The sequence below is a fragment of the Dicentrarchus labrax genome, unplaced genomic scaffold (assembly GCF_905237075.1).
Source record: "Dicentrarchus labrax unplaced genomic scaffold, dlabrax2021, whole genome shotgun sequence".
Taxonomy (NCBI): domain Eukaryota; kingdom Metazoa; phylum Chordata; class Actinopteri; family Moronidae; genus Dicentrarchus; species Dicentrarchus labrax.
This window is the reverse complement of record NW_026136714.1, coordinates 438,521-461,834: the sequence shown is the minus strand read 5'-3', so window position 1 is coordinate 461,834 and position 23,314 is coordinate 438,521. Positions and strand designations below refer to the sequence as shown.

The 23,314-nt window shown below is 41.0% G+C and overlaps 5 protein-coding genes across 54 annotated transcripts in view; 2 read left to right on the top strand and 3 right to left on the bottom strand.

The window, feature by feature from the left end:
- Window positions 1–4,328, bottom strand: part of msi1b (musashi RNA binding protein 1b) — a 28,552-nt gene extending 24,224 nt beyond the window's left edge. Inside the window, exons 1-2 of the mRNA XM_051422142.1 lie at window positions 4,184–4,328; window positions 3,258–3,367 (exon numbers count right to left, since the gene is read on the bottom strand). The gene's annotated coding sequence lies outside the window, so the exon portion shown is untranslated. The remainder of the gene's footprint in view (window positions 1–3,257; window positions 3,368–4,183) is intronic.
- On the top strand, window positions 1,813–9,297 carry hnf1a (HNF1 homeobox a). Of its 50 annotated transcripts, XR_007887435.1 has the most exons (17): window positions 1,816–2,499; window positions 4,227–4,426; window positions 4,522–4,702; window positions 5,258–5,460; window positions 5,546–5,926; window positions 6,815–6,985; window positions 7,064–7,217; window positions 7,256–7,283; window positions 7,339–7,443; window positions 7,481–7,547; window positions 7,761–7,798; window positions 7,956–8,001; window positions 8,191–8,209; window positions 8,267–8,323; window positions 8,362–8,427; window positions 8,558–8,746; window positions 8,871–9,020. XR_007887435.1 is itself a non-coding variant. In XM_051422141.1 (10 exons), exons 1-10 carry the CDS (start codon window positions 2,198–2,200, stop codon window positions 8,999–9,001), a joined length of 1,674 nt encoding a protein of 557 aa, XP_051278101.1. In that variant the 5' UTR covers window positions 1,827–2,197; the 3' UTR covers window positions 9,002–9,297. The 50 variants fall into 50 exon arrangements, 1 of the variants encoding a protein (XP_051278101.1); XR_007887448.1 differs by lacking the exons at window positions 8,191–8,209; window positions 8,267–8,323 and adding an exon at window positions 8,210–8,247 and having other exon boundaries at window positions 7,339–7,428; window positions 7,543–7,632; window positions 7,752–7,798; window positions 8,343–8,427; XR_007887426.1 differs by lacking the exons at window positions 7,761–7,798; window positions 8,191–8,209 and adding exons at window positions 7,714–7,732; window positions 8,210–8,228 and having other exon boundaries at window positions 7,339–7,428; window positions 7,543–7,632; window positions 8,267–8,427.
- On the bottom strand, window positions 9,133–11,711 carry cunh12orf43 (chromosome unknown C12orf43 homolog). The gene is made up of 6 exons (XM_051422145.1): window positions 11,578–11,711; window positions 10,981–11,011; window positions 10,449–10,547; window positions 10,278–10,345; window positions 10,071–10,161; window positions 9,133–9,993 (listed from the first exon to the last, which is right to left on the bottom strand). Exons 1-6 carry the CDS (start codon window positions 11,693–11,695, stop codon window positions 9,648–9,650), a joined length of 753 nt encoding a protein of 250 aa, XP_051278105.1. The 5' UTR covers window positions 11,696–11,711; the 3' UTR covers window positions 9,133–9,647.
- Window positions 11,712–12,261: 550 nt separating this feature from the next.
- On the bottom strand, window positions 12,262–18,940 carry unc119.1 (unc-119 homolog 1). Its single transcript, XM_051422906.1, has 5 exons — window positions 18,505–18,940; window positions 16,030–16,143; window positions 15,141–15,249; window positions 14,854–15,026; window positions 12,262–14,768 (listed from the first exon to the last, which is right to left on the bottom strand). Exons 1-5 carry the CDS (start codon window positions 18,740–18,742, stop codon window positions 14,656–14,658), a joined length of 747 nt encoding a protein of 248 aa, XP_051278866.1. The 5' UTR covers window positions 18,743–18,940; the 3' UTR covers window positions 12,262–14,655.
- Window positions 18,941–19,042: 102 nt separating this feature from the next.
- On the top strand, window positions 19,043–22,639 carry pop5 (POP5 homolog, ribonuclease P/MRP subunit). Its single transcript, XM_051422907.1, has 5 exons — window positions 19,043–19,318; window positions 19,394–19,536; window positions 21,490–21,639; window positions 21,729–21,812; window positions 22,097–22,639. Exons 1-5 carry the CDS (start codon window positions 19,299–19,301, stop codon window positions 22,201–22,203), a joined length of 504 nt encoding a protein of 167 aa, XP_051278867.1. The 5' UTR covers window positions 19,043–19,298; the 3' UTR covers window positions 22,204–22,639.
- The last annotated feature ends 675 nt before the right edge of the window (window positions 22,640–23,314 follow it).

Sequence of the window (23,314 nt, the reverse complement as noted above, 5' to 3'; positions counted from 1 at the left end):
CTCCCATTCGGTTTGGCCTCCTTCGTCTCCGAGACGCTTCCAACTTATCACTCCGGACAACAACGGGGGCGGAGCACAAAGACATCTTCAATTCTGATAAATAAAGACAAAGTGTAAACAGTTTAAAGCCACATGTGGAGGCTCAAACACGCTCAGAGTTTCCCTTTAATGAAAGAATAAAGTCAGAGAGGCTTTAAAAACAACAATAAACAACAATAATGGACATTATATTGACACTTTGTGACATTTAGAAAGTACACATATGTTTCTGTGAGAGTACATAACTTTATTCACGTAGCATCAGAGTTATTATGGTTTTAATTAGTTTATTTTTCAGGGTTTCCTCGTTTCGGTTTAGTTTTCATTGTTTAAAAATGTTTTTTAATAATAAAATGGAGGGTAAGAGGAAGACACAATAATTGGATTTGATATAAAAATACAAAGAAAATTAGTTCTTGTACATTTTTATGTCATAAATTGTTAATCTGTACATTTTAATTTCACTTTAGTTTTAGTAACACAATATTGTTTCAGTTAGTTTTTATTAACTAAAGTGAACTATAATATACTTTATAATAACCTTGTGTAGCACTTATTAAAACTAGAGGTTACAAAGTTGTTAAGTTAATACAAAGTGTTAGAATATATAGTCATTAACGAGTTCTCCAGTTTGAGACATTTGTATTTACAGTGACTTGTTTTTATTTACATTTTATGATACTTTATACTTTTACTTCACTACAGCAGTCTTTCTATCAGTGAGTAAACTGACTATATTTTGTGTTTATTTCATATTATATTTAATAATAACAATAAGAGCAGGAAGTTTGTGTAAAACCAGAGTTTTATATATTGTTATTATATCTTATAATATTGATCAGAGATGAGTTTTCCTGATATCTTTATAAAGTTCTCTGTCTGTATTCTGTATTTTTATAACTTTCAACAATCATACAGACTTAATATTCTTCTTTTCTGACAGATTCACTGTTTTCCTCTCATTGTTCAGCTCTCTGGTTGTTTTCTAACGTAGGACGAGGTTGTTGATCAGAGACTGAAGGCCTCGTGTGGCCCCCTGTGAAGCTCTGGCGCCCCCACGTGGATGTTGAATGTTGTACAGATTGAAAAGCTGCTGAGGTAAACTGTGATTTTTGGGCTACATAAATAAAATCTCACTGACTTTCAGGTGAAAGTTTGACAGAATAAACATCAGACAACATGTTGTTAATCAAACCAGCTGTTACAGAACTTCCTGGATCCTGATCATTAAAGTTCTGAACGCTCCAGTTTTTATCCCTGAACCAAACTTATCGAACAGTGTGAAACTACTGATAATAATAACAACAACTGGTGAATACTGTTTGTTTGTATTATTACTGATTTGTATGGAAGCCCATTTCTGCCAGAAAAAAATTAAATAAAATGAAAACATAGCTTTGATAATGAAAAAATGTTCACGTTTAGTTAAAGTTATGAGATAAAAGTGAAAATTATTAGAAAAAAGACAAAATTATTAGATAAAAAGTTGAAATGATGGGAGACACTGACTTTAAAAAGCTGTCACAGTGCTGATCTCTGTGTTTGCTTCAGGGATAAAAACCGGAGCCTTCAGAGGCAGGAACAACACCACGGCGGCCTCTCGTGGCGCGTAGGACACATCAATCATGTTCCTGCTCAGTGAATCTTCTTTATATGTTGCTCTGCGCTTTTATTTTAACATTTTTAACTGTGTGCTTCAGCATTAAAGTTTGAAATACACCAACAACTCAAACAAAAGTGTGAGAGGAGCTTCAGTGTGAGTCTCTGTGGAAGCAGAAATATATTTACACCTGGAAACATAAAACCTGTGTCTGTAACGTCCCCCCCCCTTCGCTTTTATTCACTGCTTTTAAACCGCACTTTGGTCGCTGTTGGGGACCGAGGGAGCGGGGACAAAGTTCACAGGGTGCTCGTAAGGAGGAGGAGGGGGTGAAGAGGAGGAAGGTAAAAAAAAAAGAAAATTGACCTTTGAAAGCAAAACAGCAGGTGGAGAGCGAAACACCAGGCAGCTCGGGACACGTCGGGGGGAGATTGAACGGGAAAATGAAAGTATCCGCTCTCCGGAGCTGAAGTTGGGGGACTGCGAGTATAATGAGGCCGTAAGCTGCTCGCCGTCTGAGCGTGCACAAGGTGTTTAGTCTGAGGCGAGTCACAGCGAATGGAGGAGAGGACGGAGGAGAGGCCCGCGGCGGCCGAGGGGAGGCCGAGCCGACTGACTGCCCTTCAGGAGCAGCTGATCTGGGCCCTGTTGGGGTCCGGCCTGTCCCGGGACGTCCTGGTGCAAGCCGTCGGGGAGCTGGAGCGGGAGAGAGGGCCGAGTGCCGGCGGCGAGAAGGGCGACGGCGGCGAGAGCTCAGAGGAAGGGGAGATGGACTTCCCGCCGCCGATCTACCGAGAGCTGGAGAAGCTTTCCCCGGAGGAGTCGGCCAAGCTGAGGGCTGAAGTGGACCAGCTCCTGCAGTGAGTACTCACCGATTCCTCCCTCTCTCTTTAAAGAGGGTTCCTCCTTTTGCTAGTTACTAATTACCCACCCTCATCGTTGTTCTCGGGCCCTTTTTTCTTAATAAATAAGCGGCGGCGTGCACAGGTGGAGATTAATGGAGCCGGGCCATGTGAGAGGCTGTGTTTACCTACGAACAAACAATCTTTAAAACCTGTTTTCTGACGTTTGGAATAAACTTTACAGACATTTTATGTGTGTTTTTAATTTAAATGTCTGTTTGAAAACACATTTTGGTGAATTAACTGAAGGATTTCTGTGTGTTTCTGCTTCTGCACCGACAGTTAGAAAGTGTTAAATTAGGCTTCATAAACCTTTTACATGTTTTTCCCCTCCAGTGATCTGAGGGCCGGACTTTGGCCCCGAGTGCTCTCCCTTATCTCGCTCTGTCAACAAGCCGCTCTCCACTTCCCTCTGAGCTTTATGTGACAAACTGAGCCTGTGGAGATCTATAATAGACAGAGTTTAAAGGTCCAGTGTGAGAAATCTAATATTCAGGTTTGTTTTCATTAGTTTGTAATCAGTCTGGATCTGAAAGTCTCCACAGAACAACATCTGGTACTTAAAGAAAGGGGTAAAATATGGGATTAGGTCCTGAATCCAGATTAAATGTTGTTTTTTGGGTATTTACAAACTCTAAATTTCCCAAATCAGGATGATCCAACGTGGATTTATAAAGTAAAACTAAACTAAAAAATTAAACTATGTGTAAGCTCACCCAGATGAAACTGATCTTGTAGGTTTTTCAGATTATTCAGATCCAGATGGAATCAGAGCCAGAATCAGAACCAGGATCAGGATCAGGATCACAGAGTCGTAGACCTCCATCTGTAATAATAAAGTAACAACATTTTATAACAACAGTAATAATCAGTTTATTATATTATATTATTATATTATAAATTCTTGATATGCACATTATTGTTTAAAATTGTTTAGTTTCAGAGTTAATTTTTGTTTTTTATTATAAACAATATATATTCACTAACACCTCCTCGTTTCCTGGATATTTTTATTTGATATTAGTTTGTTCTGTAAATTCAGTTTTAGTGAACTATAACAACGTTGGTCTCTATGTTTTCCTTTAATCCACATTTTTAGCATCAAAAGTATAATTAGAGTTTGGAAATACTGGAAAACAACATGTGATCTGGATTAACAAAGCCGAATTTTATAGGATCAGGTTCTGAAATATAATAAAACTTTGATCCAGATCATATTTAAAAACTGTAAAGTGAAGAAACAAGAACTGAAACCTCGCTGTTTACTTATTAAAATAAAATAAAATAAACAGGAAATGTCTTTAGTTTTAGTCAATTTGGTCAAATTTGTGACACAACAAAAACTAAAACTAATAAAGAACTAAAACTAAACAATAATGCAGATAAATGAATATAAATAATGAATATAAACAAAATACAAACTGATTTACAACTTCCCCTGTGTGTTAAGAACTGTTGCGTTACTTTGACCAACAGATGGAGGTCCAAAGACTGTGAGACTCTGTGATCCTGATCCTGGTTCTATCTGGATCTGACTGATCTGAAAACTACCAGATTAAAACCTAAAAGATCTGTTAGAGACACACTGGTCCTTTAAACTGTTAGAAATATCAGATAAAACATTAGAAATGTAGAATAATACCAGTAAGTCGGGCAGGTACAGATGTGACGTCTCTGTCCGGTAGGGGGGATCCCTGGCACGTTGCGAAGATGGTGAAGAGCTACATGCAGCAGCACAACCTCCCTCAGAGAGAGGTGGTAGAGTCCACCGGGCTCAACCAGTCCCACCTGTCCCAGCACCTGAACAAGGGAACGCCCATGAAGAACCAGAAGAGAGCGGCGCTGTACACCTGGTACGTCAAGAAGCAGTGCGAGATCAGCCAGCGTGAGTACCCGACGTACCCGGTCCTCCGATCAGAACTCACCTGAGAGTGTGAGGCTCAGGTAGATAACAGATATATAACGTATATTACCTTTCAGAGTTCACCAACGCCAAACACGGCCTGGCGTCTGCGGAGGAGCCGGGAGAGGACGTCAGGAAGGGCCGCAGGAACCGGTTCAAATGGGGTCCGGCGTCCCTGCAGATCCTCTTTCACGCCTACGAACGGCAGAAGAACCCCAGCAAGGAGGAGAGAGAGGGATTAGTGGAGGAGTGCAACAGGTGAGACACCGAGATCACTGAGACAGAGGTACGGAAGATCAATACCGCCAAAATAATGACTTACTATACCAAAATAATGAGTTAATATACCAAAATAATGACTTAATATACCAAATAATGAGTTAATATACCAAATAATGACTTACTATACCAAAATAATGAGTTAATATACCAAAATAATGACTTACTATACCAAAATAATGAGTTAATATACCAAAATAATGAGTTAATATACCAAAATAATGACTTAATATACCAAATAATGAGTTAATATACCAAAATAATGACTTAATATACCAAATAATGACTTAATATACCAAATAATGAGTTAATATACCAAAATAATGACTTAATATACCAAATAATGACTTAATATACCAAATAATGACTTAATATACCAAATAATGAGTTAATATCTTAAAATACTGACTTATTATCTCAGAACATTGACTGAATATCTCAATAACCATGAAGTGTTAGTAGTGGGAGGGTGGAACCAGCGTCCAGCACTGGGAACCAGTTAAAGGGACCTAATGGGAACTCTTCCTCCCCCAGGGCGGAGTGCCTCCAGAGGGGCGTGTCTCCCTCCCAGCTCGCCGGTCTGGGCTCCAACCTGGTCACCGAGGTCCGGGTGTACAACTGGTTCGCCAACCGCCGTAAAGAGGAGGCGTTCCGTCACAAACTGGCTCTGGACACACCTTACAGCAACCAGTCCGCCACCTCCTCTCACGCCAACCTCCCGCCGAGTCCCGAGCACGGTAACACGCCGGCGTCCTGGACGAGAGACTGCGCCGGATGGTTTGTTGGTTTGGTTTTAATCCGGCGTTGTTGTTGTTCCTGCAGGTGTGAAGTACAGCCAGCAGCTCCTGTGTGACACTGTGAGCTCGGCCAGAGGTGGCGGCGGCGAGCGGGTGGGACGCCTCGTGGGCAGTCCCGTCCAACTGGAGCCCAGCCACACACTCCTTGAGACTCACAACGCCAAGCAGGTGAGTGGCGGCGGCGGTGGCGGTGACGTCCCGCTCCCAGAGTTCATTATGTCCATCTGTTGCCATGGTGACCGTGTTTTTACCTTCTGGTCTCAGGTGTCCAGTGGCGGCCCGCTGCCCCCCGTGAGCACTCTGACCTCGCTGCACAGCCTGACCGCCGCGCCCACGTCCTCGCAGAGCCTCATCATGGCCTCGCTGCCCGGCGTCATGAGCCTGGGGGAGTCCTCGCTGCTCATCGGTAACGCCGGCTCGCCACCGTCCTCGCCGTCCTCTGTTTGTTTGAGAGAAAAGAAAACTTTATTTCACTACTTTATCTGTAGATTTATAATAAAGTTAACATTATATAATCTTTATCTGCATATTTAAACATAAGATTTCAGAAAACTTTACATAGAAATAATAATTGTCTTAAAAATGTTGATATTTATTTGTTAAAACAGGTTAAATTTCACTTTTAAGACCATTTAACATCCATACTGGCAAAGAAAGTGTGTTTGACTTAACTTTAGGTTCATTAATCCAATCAATCAAAAAATACCTGTCAAATCATATTTAAGACATTTTATGGCCTAAAATTGGGATTTTACAAAACACATATTTAAAAGCAGTTTTTTCTCATATTCTGAGATAAATCTCCACTTCAGTAGCTGATTTGCATATTTAAACATAATTTAATTTGATATCTGTTAGTTTAAATTTTGACCCCATTCACCTGTAGTGAATTTTACATAAAGGCTGTTTTCTCAGAATGAGTTTTTTCTCATATTCTGATAAATAAATCTCGTTCAGCAGTTCGTACATAAACCAAACCTTCCAGTTTTATTCCTCTATATATTCTGAATGTTTTTACAAAAGGATTTGTTCATATATTATTCACAGCCTGATTTATGTCACATTTTATTACTAAAAACATGGCAAAAATTCAGATTTCTATCCTGCAAATGTATAAAAAATAACACGTTTATAATTAGAAAACACATAATTTGCATATTTAAACATTAAATCTCATAATACTTGTAATACAAAAAATAATTGTCTTGATATAAATAAGCAACTGGTGAAGTTTCATGCTGATATCGATCAGTTTAAAATCTGACCCTATTGATCGGCTGTGTTTGATTGGCAGGTTTGGCGTCCACGCAGCCGCAGTCGGTCGGCGGCGGGTTCACGACCCTCCAGCCGATCTCCTTCCAGCAGCAGCTTCACGCCTCCTCCCAGCAGCAGATATCCCAGCAGCTCCAGGGGCACATGGGCGCCAGTCCCTTCATGGCCACCATGGCGCCGCTGCCCTGTCATAGTAAGAGCGCGGCGACGGCGTCACGATTTAAAAGGTCGATGGCGAGCGGAGACTCACTCACCTGTTCCCTCGTTTCAGTGTACAACAAGTTGGACTCGCCCCAGTACCACTCGTCCAGCCTGCTCTCTCAGGCCATGGTCATCGCTGACAGCAGTGGACTCGGGACGCTGACGAGCCTCGCCACCGTCAGACAGGTAGGTACCTGTGGGTCAGGTGGGTTCCTGTGGGTCAGGTGGGTTCCTGTAGGTCAGGTGGGTTCCTGTGGGTCAGGTGGGTCAGGTGGGTTCCTGTGGGTCAAGTGGGTTCCTGTGGGTCAGGGGGTTCCTGTGGGTCAGGGGGTTCCTGTGGGTCAGGTAGGTAACTGTAGGTCAGATGGGTTCCTGTGGGTCAGGTGGGTTCCTGTGGGTCAGGTGGGTTCCTGTGGGTCAGGTGGGTTCCTGTGGGTTCCTGTGGGTCAGGTGGGTTCCTGTGGGTCAGGGGGTTCCTGTGGGTCAGGTAGGTAACTGTAGGTCAGATGGGTTCCTGTGGGTCAGGTGGGTTCCTGTGGGTTCCTGTAGGTCAGGTGGGTTCCTGTAGGTCAGGTGGGTCACGTGGGTTCCTGTGGGTCAGATGGGTTCCTGTGGGTCAGGTGGGTACCTGTGGGTCAGGTGGGTCCTGTGGGTCAGGTGGGTTCCTGTGGGTCAGGTGGTGGTGGGTTCCTGTGGGTCAGGTGGGTACCTGTGGGTCAGGTGGGTTCCTGTGGGTCAGGTGGGTTCCTGTGGGTCAGGTGGGTCAGGTGGGTTCCTGTGGGTCAGGTGGGTTCCTGTGGGTCAGGTGGGTAACTGTGGGTCAGGTGGGTTCCTGTGGGTCAGGTGGGTCCGGGTCAGGTGGGTAACTGTGGGTCAGGTGGGTTCCTGTGGGTCAGGTGGGTACCTGTGGGTCAGGTGGGTACCTGTAGGTCAAGTGGGTCAGGTGGGTACCTGTAGGTCAGGTGGGTCAGGTGGGTACCTGTGGGTCAGGGGGTTCCTGTGGGTCAGGTAGGTAACTGTAGGTCAGATGGGTTCCTGTGGGTCAGGTGGGTTCCTGTGGGTTCCTGTAGGTCAGGTGGGTCAGGTGGGTTCCTGTAGGTCCTGTGGGTCAGGTGGGTTCCTGTGGGTCAGGTGGGTACCTGTGGGTCAGGTGGGTACCTGTGGGTCAGGTGTGTCAGGTGGGTACCTGTGGGTCAGGTGGGTACCTGTGGGTCAGGTGGGTACCTGTGGGTCAGGTGGGTTCCTGTGGGTCAGGTGGGTACCTGTGGATCAGATGGGTTCCTGTGGGTCAGGTGGGTTCCTGTGGGTCAGGTGGGTTCCTGTGGGTCAGGTGGGTTCCTGTAGGTCAGGTGGGTTCCTGTGGGTCAGGTGTGTACCTGTAGGTCAGGTGGGTCAGGTGGGTACCTGTGGGTCAGGTGGGTCAGGTGGGTACCTGTGGGTCAGGGGGTTCCTGTGGGTCAGGTGTGTACCTGTAGGTCAGGTGGGTCAGGTGGGTTCCTGTGGGTCAGGTGTGTACCTGTAGGTCAGGTGGGTCAGGTGGGTCAGGTGGGTACATGCGGGTCAGGTGGGTCAGGTGGGTTCCTGTGGGTCAGGTGGGTTCCTGTGGGTCAGGTGGGTCAGCCGGTAAAGTGTCAATTAATATAAAAACTGTTTTATGTTCTGAGCTAGATTCTAACGACTGATCCGGAGGAGCAGACGGACTCACCTTTACAAGACGACTCTCTGCACCTGCAGCCGCACACACCTGTGCCAGGTAACTGCTCACAGTCATTACCGTACCTGTTGGCGTTCAGGTGGACACGGTGGCCCAGTTTGTTCAGGATGAAGGCGGTCGATGTTACGATATCGATAACGGATTCTCTGTTTCCTGTGAACAGCGTCTTCGGGGAGTCTGGAGCTGTATCCTGCCTCTCAGACGACAGACAGCCACCCGTCTCACCTCCTCTCGCCCTCGCCCACAGACCTCGGCTCCTACATTCCTACACAGATGGTGTCTACGGCGCAGTGAAGGAGCTCCTCGCCGTCAGCTGGAGGGGCTTTTATTGGACAGCTGCCCTCCGTTGGGTTCAGGGGCGATAAAGACTCTCTGGGACACGAACAGCGATTAAGAGAAGATTCACTTTTGATACGACAATCAGCTGAAAATCAACACCAACGTGTATTTTTATTAAAAAAAAATGTTTTGTAATATTCAGAAATTGTACATTAAGTTGAAACTTGCGTGTTACCTGCATTTATTTTATGTCACTGCGTTTGGATGCTTTTTCACTCTTACTGACGACAAACTAAAGACTACTTCAGGAACGGGTGTGAGTTTTCTTTGTTTGGGTGAACTACTAACTTCAATACCACCAGACTCCATTGAAAAATAGCACCATTTAAGAGTTACTGAGTGAAGAGAGACTTTATAAACTTTGTGAAACGTTATTTACGACAGACTGTTAATTATTTGGGCCTTCTTATAAATTCGGGGAATGTTACACATTAAGATATTGATTACGTAGTTATTTCCCAACGTGGTTAAACACGGAACAACCGGATCGGCTCTAACGGACTGAACAGATCAGATGTTAATATCAGGTGTGAACAGTTTCCTAAAATAAATCAGCATCCAACCATTTAAAGTTTGTGTCAGACGGAAAAATAATGAAAGTTCAGTTCAAAGTTTCTTCCTCCGAGTTTCCTTCCCGCCTTTTTTTCTTCTTCACTTTGACTCGTAGGTGTTGCTGCTCGGAGCTCGAGCGCTCGCCGTCGTTTTGAGCTTTCGGAGGAGAACCGACGGAGTCTTCTTCATCCGGTTTCCTCTTTTCCTTCTTCTTCGCAACGCCGCTCTCCTCTTCCTCCGCCGGTTTCTTCTTCTTCTTCTTCTTTTTCTTCGTTATCTCCGAGCGGGGAAGTCCCGCCGCCGGGGTCGGGAGCGTGGACGACAGCGAGGGTAAGAGATCTTTGATGGACACCGCCGCCTCCTTCAGCCTCGTTTCCATCTCGCTGTCGCTGTCGCTAACAGAAGAGATTTTTAATGTTAGCTGAACAATAAACACGCCGATCTGCAATTAAAAGCACAAAAGAAGAAGAACCTTGAGCTGGGAACAGGCCGACGCCGCGGAGGAGCGGGAAGATCCTCGGCGGCGGTCTGTCCGGGGACGGACGTAGAAAACAGACGAAAGCCTGAAAAAGAACAAATTATTTTGATTTCTAACGGACTGAGCCGAGCTTGTTTTAAAATCCAGACGTGTTTAATGATTATAGATTATTGATTGAATCAGTTACATATAGAACTTGACCTTCATCGTCGTCATCGTCACGTTTGGTTGATTCCACGCAGGAGGAAGTTTCCGTCTCTGTGATGAAACTGGAACAGATATTATAGTTAAAGGTCACTTTGTACGTTTATTTTTATATATTCTATAATAAGTTTAAAGTTTATCTTTTATATAAAATAAAATCTGTCTCACCTGTCCAGAAGATTTCCTAACTTTTTAGCGACGTGTGTTCGAAACCCGGCGGTGACCTGGAGCTCGTTTCCATCGTGTTCGTGGTCAGCGACGACGACTCTGTCACAGAAAGACAAACTTATTTCTCTTATTCAAATATTATAATTATTATAATATATTATAATTATACCAATTTACACAGTTTTATTGAAGCACAGCGGCACATTTATTATGTAGCTGGAACTAATGTTGTATATTATATTACTGTTATAATTATAGTTCACTAAAACTAAACAAACAATTAAAACAAGGTGTAAAAAAACATTTTAGTTAAATAAAATACAAATAAAAATGTAAGAAGAGACTAAAATTAACTAAAACTATACCACATATTAAAACTAAGAAATAAAATATTAATAAACAGAAAATGTGTTAATGTGTCAAACACAAAAAAAAATAAAAATAAACTAATAAGAAACTATTTATTTTTCCTTCCTAATAATAATAATAATCTAATAATAATAGTTTACAGTCGGTGGTTTTATTGACTCACCGCTTTGACTGCTGCACACTGGTGTCACCATCTGAAACACATTTAATTAAATACTGAATTATAAAATATAAACCTGCATTATATTAATATAAAGTGTCTGTAAACAACCACAGAACCATTTATATTCAGATATGTTGTAACCCCCCCCCGGTCACGCCCCTGGTTGTCAACTTTTTAATTAATCAGCAACTAGTTTAATAATCGATTAATTGTTTAGAGTCATTCTTCTCTGATTTCAGCTCCTCCAATGTGAATAATTTCTGTTTCTTTAATCACAATAAACTCCAAATCCTTCTGAGACATTTGAGGACGTCAACTTGAAGCTATGATCAACTTGGGATCAAACAGCTAATCGATAATTAAATTAATGTTGTTATTGGTGCCGAAAGTTAAAACCTGCAGGCTGAAAGATACTACAGCAACTTAATGAGCTCTAAAGTCCAACAATGAACTCAGACATGTAGAAATAACTTAAATCTGACATTTTCTAAGCGGACTTCGGTCGTACGTTCCTGTCGCATTCCCGCTGGAGTTTATGCGTCTGCGCAGTAACCTTCACGTCCTGTCTGTTTCCCGCCGTTAGATAAAGACTTTCACCTTTCTTTGTGTCGCGTTTATTTTCCCAAACCGCCTCCTGACATCTCCTCAGAGCCTCTTCATCACTGCTGCTGCTGGACTCCCTCACACCGACCATCTCTGCGCTGCCCGCCGCCATCGTAAGACACGTGCCGCTCGTGTTGTCTGTTTGCAGCCGAGGATTCTGGGTAATGTAGTCTGATCGTAAAAAGGGAGAATAAATGTCCTAAATGTGGGTTGTTTTTTTTCCTAGTGTTTTTTCTGTGAAACACATAATAATAATATTACATATGAACCTGGTTTTATCCAATGTTTAGAATTCTGTCCTGGAAATGTATGAAAATTTGCATTTTTAACTATTAAAATTATCATTATTAAGTCATATATTAAGTTTCTGAAAGCTCGGGTCCACACATTTATAGAAAGTCGTTAAAATAAGGCTCATCTGGTACCGTGTTTGACATATTTGCACGGACCCTCGCAGTGTTACTAATGACGCCATATTCATGTCTTATCAAAGACATTCAGTTTGCTCTCCGACACTGTGTGCGTGATAACGTGTAAATATACGTTCATAAAACAATATATAACATAATAAGGTGTTGGAGAGGTTAAATACTCAGATTACTGCCTAATGTTTACCATCCAGTTAACATACAGAGACAGCACAGAAAATAATAATCCACTGAAATAATGAGCAGCAGGTTTTTCATTGAGACATTTTTATTTACAATAAATCAACATGAACATTTTGTAAAATCAGCCAATATGAAAAGAGTCCAATCAACAGGTTACACAATATGTTCTTGGTTTCTTTTGTGCAAAGCGTTCCCACTTATGAAGGCATTTATACCACCAGATTATAACTGAACAAACCTCTGATACTGTAACAATGTTCATTACGAGGTTGGATCACAGAGCGAACACTGCGGCTGCCTGAGGTCGTTAACGGGTTGTTAACGGGTCGTTAACGGGTCGTTAACGGGCTACACAGTGAGACAGTGAACAGGTGTTTGTCTCACAGGTGGATGAACAGACTGAATGAACGTCGGGTTTAAGGCACGTTGAATCCAGGTTAATGTGCAGTAAAGACTGTTTCTGTCGTTTTACATGATTTTAATGTAAATTACATAAAAAGTTAAAAGTTCCTTCAGGTCGATTTCTGATTTCTATTAATTTCTCTATAATGTGAAAATCAAAAGGAATTGATCCGACCAATCACAGCGGACACTGAGACTTTCAGCAGATATAATTATATATAAAATGTTTTATTGGAGGGTTGTTATTGATTATAAATGATGTGCCAGCTGTTTTATTACACTGTGAAACCAGATGAGTTAATGTAACTTAAATAAAGTGACAGTAAAGTGAATATCTTTGAGTTGTGGACCTCGGGCTTTGGGAAACAGCGATCAACATTGCTCTGACATTTTATGAACAGCTAATCGATTAATTGAGCAAACAGACGTGTGAAAATGCAGATTTCTGATAGTTATGTATCTTAAAAGCAACATTTAATTGCCTCTGTATCTAAATTAAACGTATTATAGTTGGACTGAAGTCCTGAAAACAGCCTCCATTAATAAAATAAACCCTCGCTGACCCCGCTCAGTGTCGCCCTGTTTTGTGCTACTGTGGTACTTTGATTGGTAGAACCTGAGTGCAGAGCCGCAGTCGGGCCAGATAAACCAGGAAGACCTCGAAGGAATAAACAACCGTGATTAAGAGTGGATGAAGAGAGCAGAAGGTCCAGTAACTCTGCTGCTACGTTTCCCAGAGTGTAGAGGATGTTTGACAGCTTGTGCTGAATTAAAGCAACATTACGTAACTTTACTACCTTCAAATAACAGATTTAAAGTCACGTTGAGTTGTAACAGGGTGAATGGTTCTCACCGGTAACCACCGGGAGGAGCAACGTAACCGGGCTCAGCAGCTTCTGTGGACCCGGCTGACGGCAGACACCTCAGAGGAATGTGGGATTGGCTTTTAGTCGTTGGTGAGAACTTGGTGAAATAAAAAGCTGCAGACAGACAGCTGTTAGTAATATTAGCTGCATGCTATGCTCTTATGTTGCTGCACCTGCTTGACGTTCGGCTGTGTTAGCAAAGATAATCTGTCCATATTTACCACCGTGGGACAACTGGAGGCACCAAATCCCAAACAAATCCCAAACAAATCCCAAACAAATCCCAAACAAATCCCAAACAAATCCCAAATCTTACATAATGTTGCTTTAAATGTCTGAAGATTATAATCTAAGGTTGACTTCAAGGTCCGGTGTGTAACACTGAGGAGGATCTGTTGTCAGACATGGAATATAATATTCATAGGGATGTTTTCATTAGTGTGTAATCACCTGAATACGGGAACTGTAACCTTAGAACGAGCTGTTTTTATCTATTATTGATCCCACTGTCTGTCAGGGACTGGGATTGGTCAGGTGCCCAATAAGTTTCTATTTTAAACTAACTCTAAACATAAAAAGTGTTGAACTGTAGGACATTGAACGCTGTTTCTCCTTCAGGCTTGGACGGGTGAAGCGAGGGAGTTGCAACCTCTAGATACACACTGGACCTTTTAAACGTCTGACACAAAGAGTCACGATGATTCACTAACTGACTGATATTAAAAGGAAGAATGAAACTCAAACTAGCGCTACATGATCGTCTCTAACTAACAATACTGTAAAACAATCTGGTTGACGCTCGCTGTTCCACAACGGAAACACAAAAGAGTCGACTGCAGAAGGAAGTTCAAAACAAACATCAACCGATATCGTCTACATACTTAAAGTAAAGTCATAACTAACACAGTCTGTGCGAGGTCCGTGTCCCTTTCCAGCAGAGACGGCAAGAAACTTAAGGCAAACGTGTCGGAGCGGTAACGTGATCCTCGTCAGTTTAACAGAGCGTTCGTCGGAGGCCCAGAACCGGAGCTCGGTGAGGTACTGATGGATGGATCCCGGACGTGCTCCGCTGATTCTGAAGAACGCTGGTAGGAATAACTTCTGTCCGCCTCCCCAGGAAGAAGCTTCTGGATGGTTGTAATCCAGGAAATGAATCCTCTGGGAAGTATTGCACACATTCTTCCCTTCAGCTGTTACAGACCGCCGTTGTAGGCGTAGTCCGCCTTGTTGTGCATGATGAGTTTGTTGTCCACAAAGTAGAAACTGTCTGATCTGGTCTCGTAAGGGTGCGCCACCATCTGGCGAACTGGAAGGGAAGAAGGAAGATGGGGATTAATAGGTGGAAATAGCTCGTTAGCAGCGGCGGCGGATTAAAACCGAGCAGAACTTACTGAGCTCCTCTGGAAGCTGTGGGAACTCGTAAATGTGTTCACATGTGTTGCGGCTGTTGGGGATGCAAAATCCAAAGTCAAAGTCAAAGTTCTTGAGCAGGCGTCCCTGGAAGTAATGCCTCTCTATCATACGGAAGCTGTTGATGGGCCGGTCGCCCACTGTGAACTCCACACTGCGGTTCAGAGACAGAGGAGACATTCACACAAACAGGTCGACTCTTAAAAGGATGAACAGTAACGTCTGATTATTCGTCTCTCGTCTGCAGCTCGTCGCTCCATTTACTTACGTCGCTCCGACGGTACACAGCTTTAGGAAGGCTGGAGTGAACTGATAGCGCACAAAGCGCCCCGCACTGGTGTCCACGTCTGCTCCGTCCTCTTCACCGTCCACAGCACCTGACACAGGAAACATCCACAGGACAGATTATAGTGAGCTGTAGCACTGACAGTTAGAAAAGAGACTGAAAGGCGGAATAGTGCATCTACGTTCTTATATTTATAGATATACACATTGTGTTTTCAGTTATCGTCAACATGATTCTACATATGAGACATTTTGTGTCACATATTGTTTCAGTGCATTTCATTGAGGAGGTATTGAGTTGATTACAAACTCAAAGAAGAGGCCAGAGTAAAGATTACTTTAATATATTGATCCAACGGTTGATTCTTTGAAGCCTGAATACAATCTCTACATTCTACTTAGGATGCTTAATCACTTTAACCAACTGAGTCCTGGTGCCACAGCGTCTGTGGGTATTTATTTACACACAGTGCTGCTCAAAGGTTTGTGAATTAATGTTTTTAGGTTTCCCCAGACTAAAGTGTGGTTACTACAGTCTTCCTGAGGTCCTCTGAGATCTACTTTCTACTCGGCTAACGTGTTAAAAACATCATACTGTGATTATTTTGACAGATTTGATTCACAATTAGTGTGGGAATTATCATTTCTGCATCACAAATTTAATTTTCAGTGAAAACAACTATTAAAATCAGGCCAGGGCAGCTGTTTGTCACACATATTACCTTTTACAGCTTCTGTGATTTGAATAATATTTTGATTAATTGTTGGGTATAAGAAGCATGCATTAGTTCATTAGCTCATTTCCACCTGCAGCCCCTGTGCAGGTACAAACTGTTGGAGGAGGAGTGGCTGAAGTCGACCCGTCTACTCACCGCTGTTGGGAGGTTTGGCGATCTCAAACAGCACCGTTCCCGTTTCCAGATCTCTGATTTTAAAACGTGTGAAGTCGATGTTGTAGATGTTGTCCTCGGGTTTGCACAGGTAGTCTGAAATGTGACACAAACATACAGCAGGTGAATCCATAAGAACTCATTAACAAACAGTTAGATTCACCAATAACGATGAAAAGTCACGAGATACTCTGGAGCTCGCAGGCTGACGTGGAGACGTGAGATCCAACTCGATGAGCAACTAGAGTTTCAGTGTCTGCTTTCTGCCGCGGCGGTGAGTAACGCCTGGAGCCTCTCGCCACAGCGCAGTGAGCGAGCAGGGAAGTAGCGCCATTGTTGTCTGCTCCGGGAAAGGAGCAGAAACAATGGGGGGCATTATTGAGCGTTAGCTGCGACTGTGGCAGACTGGGTGTCTGATGACAGACCCCCGGGGTCGGACTCAGAGGGGTTAAGCGGGGGCAGTTAGCGGGGGCAGTTAGCGGTGGGGTGGAGGGTGACGGTAATATTCAGGGAACATAAAGAGAGAAAGAATCTAATGAATCCACAGAGAATGTGTTATCGACCTCGTTCAAGAGCAGGAAGCAGCAAATATTTGTGAGGTGGAGAGAAACAAACACAGCTTCATTTAGCAGCTTTATATTATTACATTATATTATTACATTATGTTTGCCACGTCAGCTTCATAGGACCACAGTACGCTGCTGTTCTGTTCACTCTCACATCCTCTGCTGCTTCTTATTCACACACTTATAAGAAATGCTCTGTAAACATTTAACCAACATTTCCCTTTGCTTTGTTCTTTCACACATTGTGTTGTTTCTAACTCTTTATTTTACTTCCTGTTTTTAACCTTCACAAACTCTATTGTTCTTAGCACGACTCTTTTATTTGTTATTCAGCGTTTTATTTATTTATTGTCTCTTCACTTTGAGCTACATCCTCTGTAGGAAACTTGCCACATAGATAAATTATATTATTATCAGGGAGGCACCGATATAGCAACAGAAGATCAGTAACGGCTGATATTCGCCTTGTTTACTGACATCAGTCTATTGGTAAATAAGATGTATTTACAGATATCAGTGAGAAATAAACTGAACTGCAACAAAGCAGCTTATCTGTGTAGATTTATCTGTTTCTCAGCACTAAAGGCCGAATAAATAACAACACAAATATCTCTATTGGCTCTGGATAGCTGCCTAATTGTTATTTTAAACATTTCTTTTAAATTTTCCCAATCAGCACTTTCCTAATTGTTATTATTGATAATATTAAGTGGCCTAAAACCTCCTTTTCAGACCCAGGAGCAGTGTGTAGGATTTAAGGGTATGTGGTGGTGAAGCTGCAGTTATTTAATGTATTCAACGACCGGGGAATGAGAACGAACCTCACAAACACTGCAAACACCCATCGACAGCCATGGATGTATACAGAGTATAAAGAGTCGGTTCGTTCCTATGAAAGCTGCTCGGTGGCCACTTCCTGCTGTAAAGAAACCACTCAGATGAATACAGACCGCACTGGAGACGTCTGCTTTATCCCTCCGTTAACTTCAAAGGAGCCAAAATGATTTAATCTGGACGATGTGTCCAAATGTTATCGGACTGAACGGATCAAATTCAGATTAGTTGCGATTGTGACACTAAACAACAAAGAATCCACAGTTTACAGACGCTGCTTTCACAATGTAACCTAATGGGAAACACTGTTTATGGAGTCAGTGTGCGTCACGTGACCGCCGCCGCCGCGTTAACGCTCTTCCTGGTCACACTACAGAGCTGCTCGATCCGTACTGAGCATGTGCAGAGGAAAACAAGGTGGCTGTCGTTAGCTTCTTCGATTAAAAACTTTAAAAAAAAAAATTAATTCAGAATATTATTGATTTAGACTTTTTAAAAACAGGTTTTAAAGGACGTGTGGAGGATTTAGTGGCGTCTAGCAGTGCAGATTGCAACTAACTGAATACTGCTCGCGCCTGTATTTGAATGAGAACTACAGTGGCTGCAGAAAAACACAACCTGGAGCCGGTGTTTGGGTTTGTCCCTTCTGGGCTACTGTAGAGACATAGTGGACTCCCGCTTCCTCTAAATATAAACAGCTCCTTCTAAGGTCACAAAAACACAATTACTCTCATATTCAGGTGATTATACACTAATAAAAACATATATATGAATATTATATTATATTTCTGACAATAAATCCTCCTCAATGTTTCACACTGGAGCTTTAAAGCAGCTGTAAGGATGGGGGGGGGCTGATAATATAGTATGTATATAGGGGGCTCTAACTCCTTGCTACGCCCCTGGTTCATCCTCCCCTGTTTAATTAATGTTAAAGAAACTAAAAACAGTAATTTAACACATTTATCAGTATTTCCTTTATATTTAATGGACGTATTAATCTAAAAACGGGACATTTACTCGGTATTTATCCTCATTTAACTTCCATATAACTGACCCTCAGTGACGGCCCGGAGCCCGAGGACGTGGTCCGGGGTGATGTCCGTCCCCAGAGCCCGGAGCTCATCCTCGGTCACCACAGGCCACCGATCCGTCTGACTGCGCCTCGACTTCAGCTTCTTCAGCATTCCTCCGCCGCTCTTTCGCTCCCGGTGGTTCGTCGTCTCCGCGCCGGCGTCCGCGTCCGTGAGAGCTGCGCTGACAGTCGGTGCCGGTTTGTTCCGTGAGCCGTTCATTACCGGGACAACGACGGCGGCGGCGGCGGCGGCGATGATGATGATGATGATGAAGAGTTGCTGTGCTTCTTGGCTCGCGGGGGGAGCGACTTCTTGACTAACTGCGGGTGTAATTTTCAAGATGGCGGAGAACGCGTATAGGAGGCGGGAAAGCTCGATCGTGATTGGCTGAGAACGGTGGCCATTGTCATAGTTACCGCAGGGGTGTGAGCGGTTTACAGCCCGGGAACTCCCGCTTCTTCTTCAACTGGGTGTTTAGTGTCACTTTAACGTGTTAGGAGATAGTGTGAGTTAGATTAAACCATTTTATCAAATATAAAACCTCTTATCTTTTTTATCTTCCTAATACATTAAGATTAAGTGGTTTTGTTTTCCGTTAAACCGTCTAGATGTGTTAATAAATAGACGACTACTAATTCGTGCTGCGCAGTGACTGTTGCTAAGCGCACCCAGCAGCGCCATTACTGTCCGGAGCGCGGCGCTAGCTTCACCCTCCGGTGGCTGATCGGTGTGTTGACGGAAGTTCCCGCGGTAGAAGAAGACGAGCGGGGCCGTGATGGTGCGGGTGAAGTCGAGGTAAAAACCCGCTCTTCCTCTCACAGTGTTTGTGTTTACTGTCGGTGTGTGACGGTTCCCGCTCTCCGCCGACAGGTATTTACTGTGCGAGGTGAACGTGTCGGACCGGAGCCAGCTGCTGCTGCTGGACGACCGGGCGGTGGCAGCCGCGGTGAAGGCAGCGGTGGCCCGGATCCACGGAGACTACGGAGCCGCTCTCTGCAGCATCAGGTTCAACGGTAGGAGCCGCTGCTGGAAGGTTTTAAATCAGTTAATAAACTCTCTGCTTTGGGACGTTTGGGGACTTTAAATCTGATTTAAATCCTAAAGATAAAGGTTTGAAGACTCTTTGAATTAGTCGCGTTATATATTTATTAATATTAAAGACAAAACAATTACAAAAGCATAAGTTAATTACGACGGAGTATTAGGGCCAGACTAAGAGAAATTTGGAAATTATAATATAATATTATAATTATATCATAATATAAAAAAAAATAACGTACAAAAATAAAGTCATAATAAAAAAAATATTACAAGAAAAAAAATATTACGAAAATAAAGAATAAAAGTCGTAATATTACAAGAAAAAAAAATTACGAAAATAAAGTCGTAATATTGCGAAAAAAAAAATTACGAAAATAAAGTCATAATATTGAAAAAAATAAAAAAGTCGTAATATTATGAAAATAAAAAAAGTGTGTAAATTACGAAAATAAAGTCTAATAAATTCGAAAAATAAAGTCATAATATTGCGAGAAAAAAGTCGTAATATTATAAGAAAAAGTCGTAATATTACGAAAATAAAGTCATAATATTGCGAGAAAAAAGTCGTAATATTATGAAAATAAAGTCGTAATATTAAAAAAATAAAGATAATATTAGAAAAAGTCGTAATATTGAATAATATTACGAAAATAAAGTCATTTTATTGGGAGAATAAAGTCGTAATATTATGAAAATAAAGTAGTCATTTTATGAGAACTGTCAGCCTGTTGGTCAGCCAGAAAAACTGTTCTTAAACTTCTCGTAATATTACAAATTTATTCTCATAATTTCCAAAATTTTATTTAATTATTTATTTATTTATCCTCTTAGTATGGCCCTAATACTCCGTCGTAGTTAATAACTACGCATGGAAAAAAATAGAATAAATATTTTGGTCATGAAAATGAATATTTCTGTATTTTTATATTTTGTTTTTTATTTCTACATTTATTCATATATTTTTTAATTTATATATTCATATATATTTTCTAATAATAATTATATTTAATACATGTAAAAAGTCACTAGTCTCTTTCTGACCAATCCTGCCTCAGATACAGAAATAAATCAATAAATACATGTAGAAATAAATACATTTAAACATATAGAAATAAAGAAATGAGTAAATGTAGAAATATATAAATAAATACATACATATAGAAATATATAAATACACGTCATATTGTAGAAATAAATGTAAAAATATATAAATAAATGTAGAAATGCATAAATAAATGAATGTAAAAATACAAAAATATTCTTTTTCATGACGGAAATGTATTTATTTTTCATTGTTTTATGTTTAGTCATTTATTTCTGCATTTTTTAGTACTTCATAGATTAAACCTTCTTTAAGTTAATGTAAAGTTATTGCTCGATTTTCTTTTCTGTTAAAGTATGCTGCTTGGATTCTTTGTTAGCAACCAACCTTTTTCACAGCAGATTAACTAGTAGAGTAAACACATGTTACCAACAACTAAAGGACCAGTGCGAAGGATTTAGTGGCCATAATATTATTTTCTTCTATGCACAAATAAAGAACATCATATTTAATCTATAACAATGCATCATATTTTATAAACTGTAACTGACCTAATCTACAGAGTAAGTAGAAACAAAGCTTTCTGATAGATGTAGTTGAGTATAAAGTTTAATATACATCCTTCATGCTACATAGAACATATGTAGGAATATTTAAATTAGAATAAAATAGAAATAAAACAGTTTATAAAGTTACTTCCACCCAGACAGTGTGTGTCAGTGTAAATTACATTACTCCAGCATAAATGTATAAAAGCTGTTTGTGAGATACATTAGAAGAGCTTTAGTGCTGGAGTAATATTATAGTGGACTCACTGATCACTCTGCTTTCAGGATAATGTAGTGTTGACTGAGCTCTCTGTGATCTCTCTGTTCCTCTTCAGTGAAATATGTGAACGCTCACACTGGAACAGTATTCCTGCGTTTCCCCAAAAGGTGTTACAGACTCCTCTGGTCTGCGTTGCCTTTCATCACCAGTGTCGAAGCTTGTGGGCAGAAAATCCCCTGTTTCCTCAACTGTTTGCATGTGGGAGGTAAGAAAACACATAATGACCCAAACACATACACTTTAACAGTCTTAAACATCATTCAGAGATTCATTAAAGGTATTTGTTTTCTCCAGGAACAATCAGAACGTGTCAGAAGTTTCTGATACGATACAACAAACAGCAGCTCCATCGAATGCTCCCTAAGTGTAAAAACAAAGGTAAGGGATTACAGTACATTAAAGTTACTCGTGTTTTTTAACTCTTCAGTCATAAAATCCCCAAATTAAAGGTCCTATATGTTACTTTTATTTAGCTGTAGTTAACAGCAAACACTAGTGGCCGTTAAGTGAACTGTAATAACGTAGTGAGCGAGCTAACTGAGGTTAACTTTGTGTTGAACATGAATCTTACAGGACGTATTGAAGCATTTCTGAATGTTGTTTTTTGTTTATTTGACACAAGATGCACAAACCGACCAAAGTTTCCCTTTTTTTTCATGTAGAGGAAGAAGAACAGATCCGCAGAGAGATTCTCAACTGTTCCCTCAAAGGAGGAAACAAGGAAGGCTTTGAAGATGGATCAGAGAGCGAGGAAGATGAAGAGGAGTGAGGTCACAGCGTGCAGTAAAGGATGGCCGCAGTCTGAGAAGAAACCGACAGCTGTGGAAATATGGTCAACGTCAGCTGATCCATCGTCCACTGAGCCCCGCCCCCTTTTTGCTCTGTGGTCCAATCACAGTTGAGCAAGCCTCCGTCAACTTCCTTCTTTCCTGTACTTAAATATGCTACGTGCTAGGCTAATCTATGTTAAAAAGACATTTTGAAGACGGTTAAAAGATAAAAGTGACACATGAAGTCGCATCTTGAATGAGCTACTGTTTTGCTAATGGATTCATGTGTTCATCACCGACTGTTACTGGAGCACAGAGGAGGCTCAGTTAGCAGCAAACACAGTTTATGTTCTATGGAATTTATTTTGTATTTATATTATCTTTTGTGCTAATTAGTAGTTTGTTTACAAATTAAAGAACTATTTTTCAAGATAATCTATGTGTCATGGTGTCGTATGAATAGACTTTTGCACACACTTATACGGTAAATGTAAACATATATAAAGAAAGAGGAATATAAACATTTATATCTATATATGTATATATAAAGAAAGGAATATATACATTTATATCTATATATACATATATAAAGAAAGAGGAATATATACATTTATATCTATATATACATATATAAAGAAAGAGGAATATATACATTTATATCTATATATACATATATAAAGAAAGGAATATATACATTTATATCTATATATACATATATAAAGAAAGGAATATATACATTTATATCTATATATACATATATATATAAAAGAGGAATATATACATTTATATCTATATATACATATATAAAAAGAGGAATATATACATTTATATCTATATATACATATATAAAGAAAGGAATATATACATTTATATCTATATATACATATATAAAGAGAGGAATATATACATTTATATCTATATATACATATATAAAGAGAGGAATATATACATTTATATCTATATATACATATATAAAGAGAGGAGTATATACATTTATATCTATATATACATATATAAAGAAAGGAATATATACATTTATATCTATATATACATATAATAAAGAGAGGAATATATACATTTATATCTATATATACATATATAAAAAAAGGA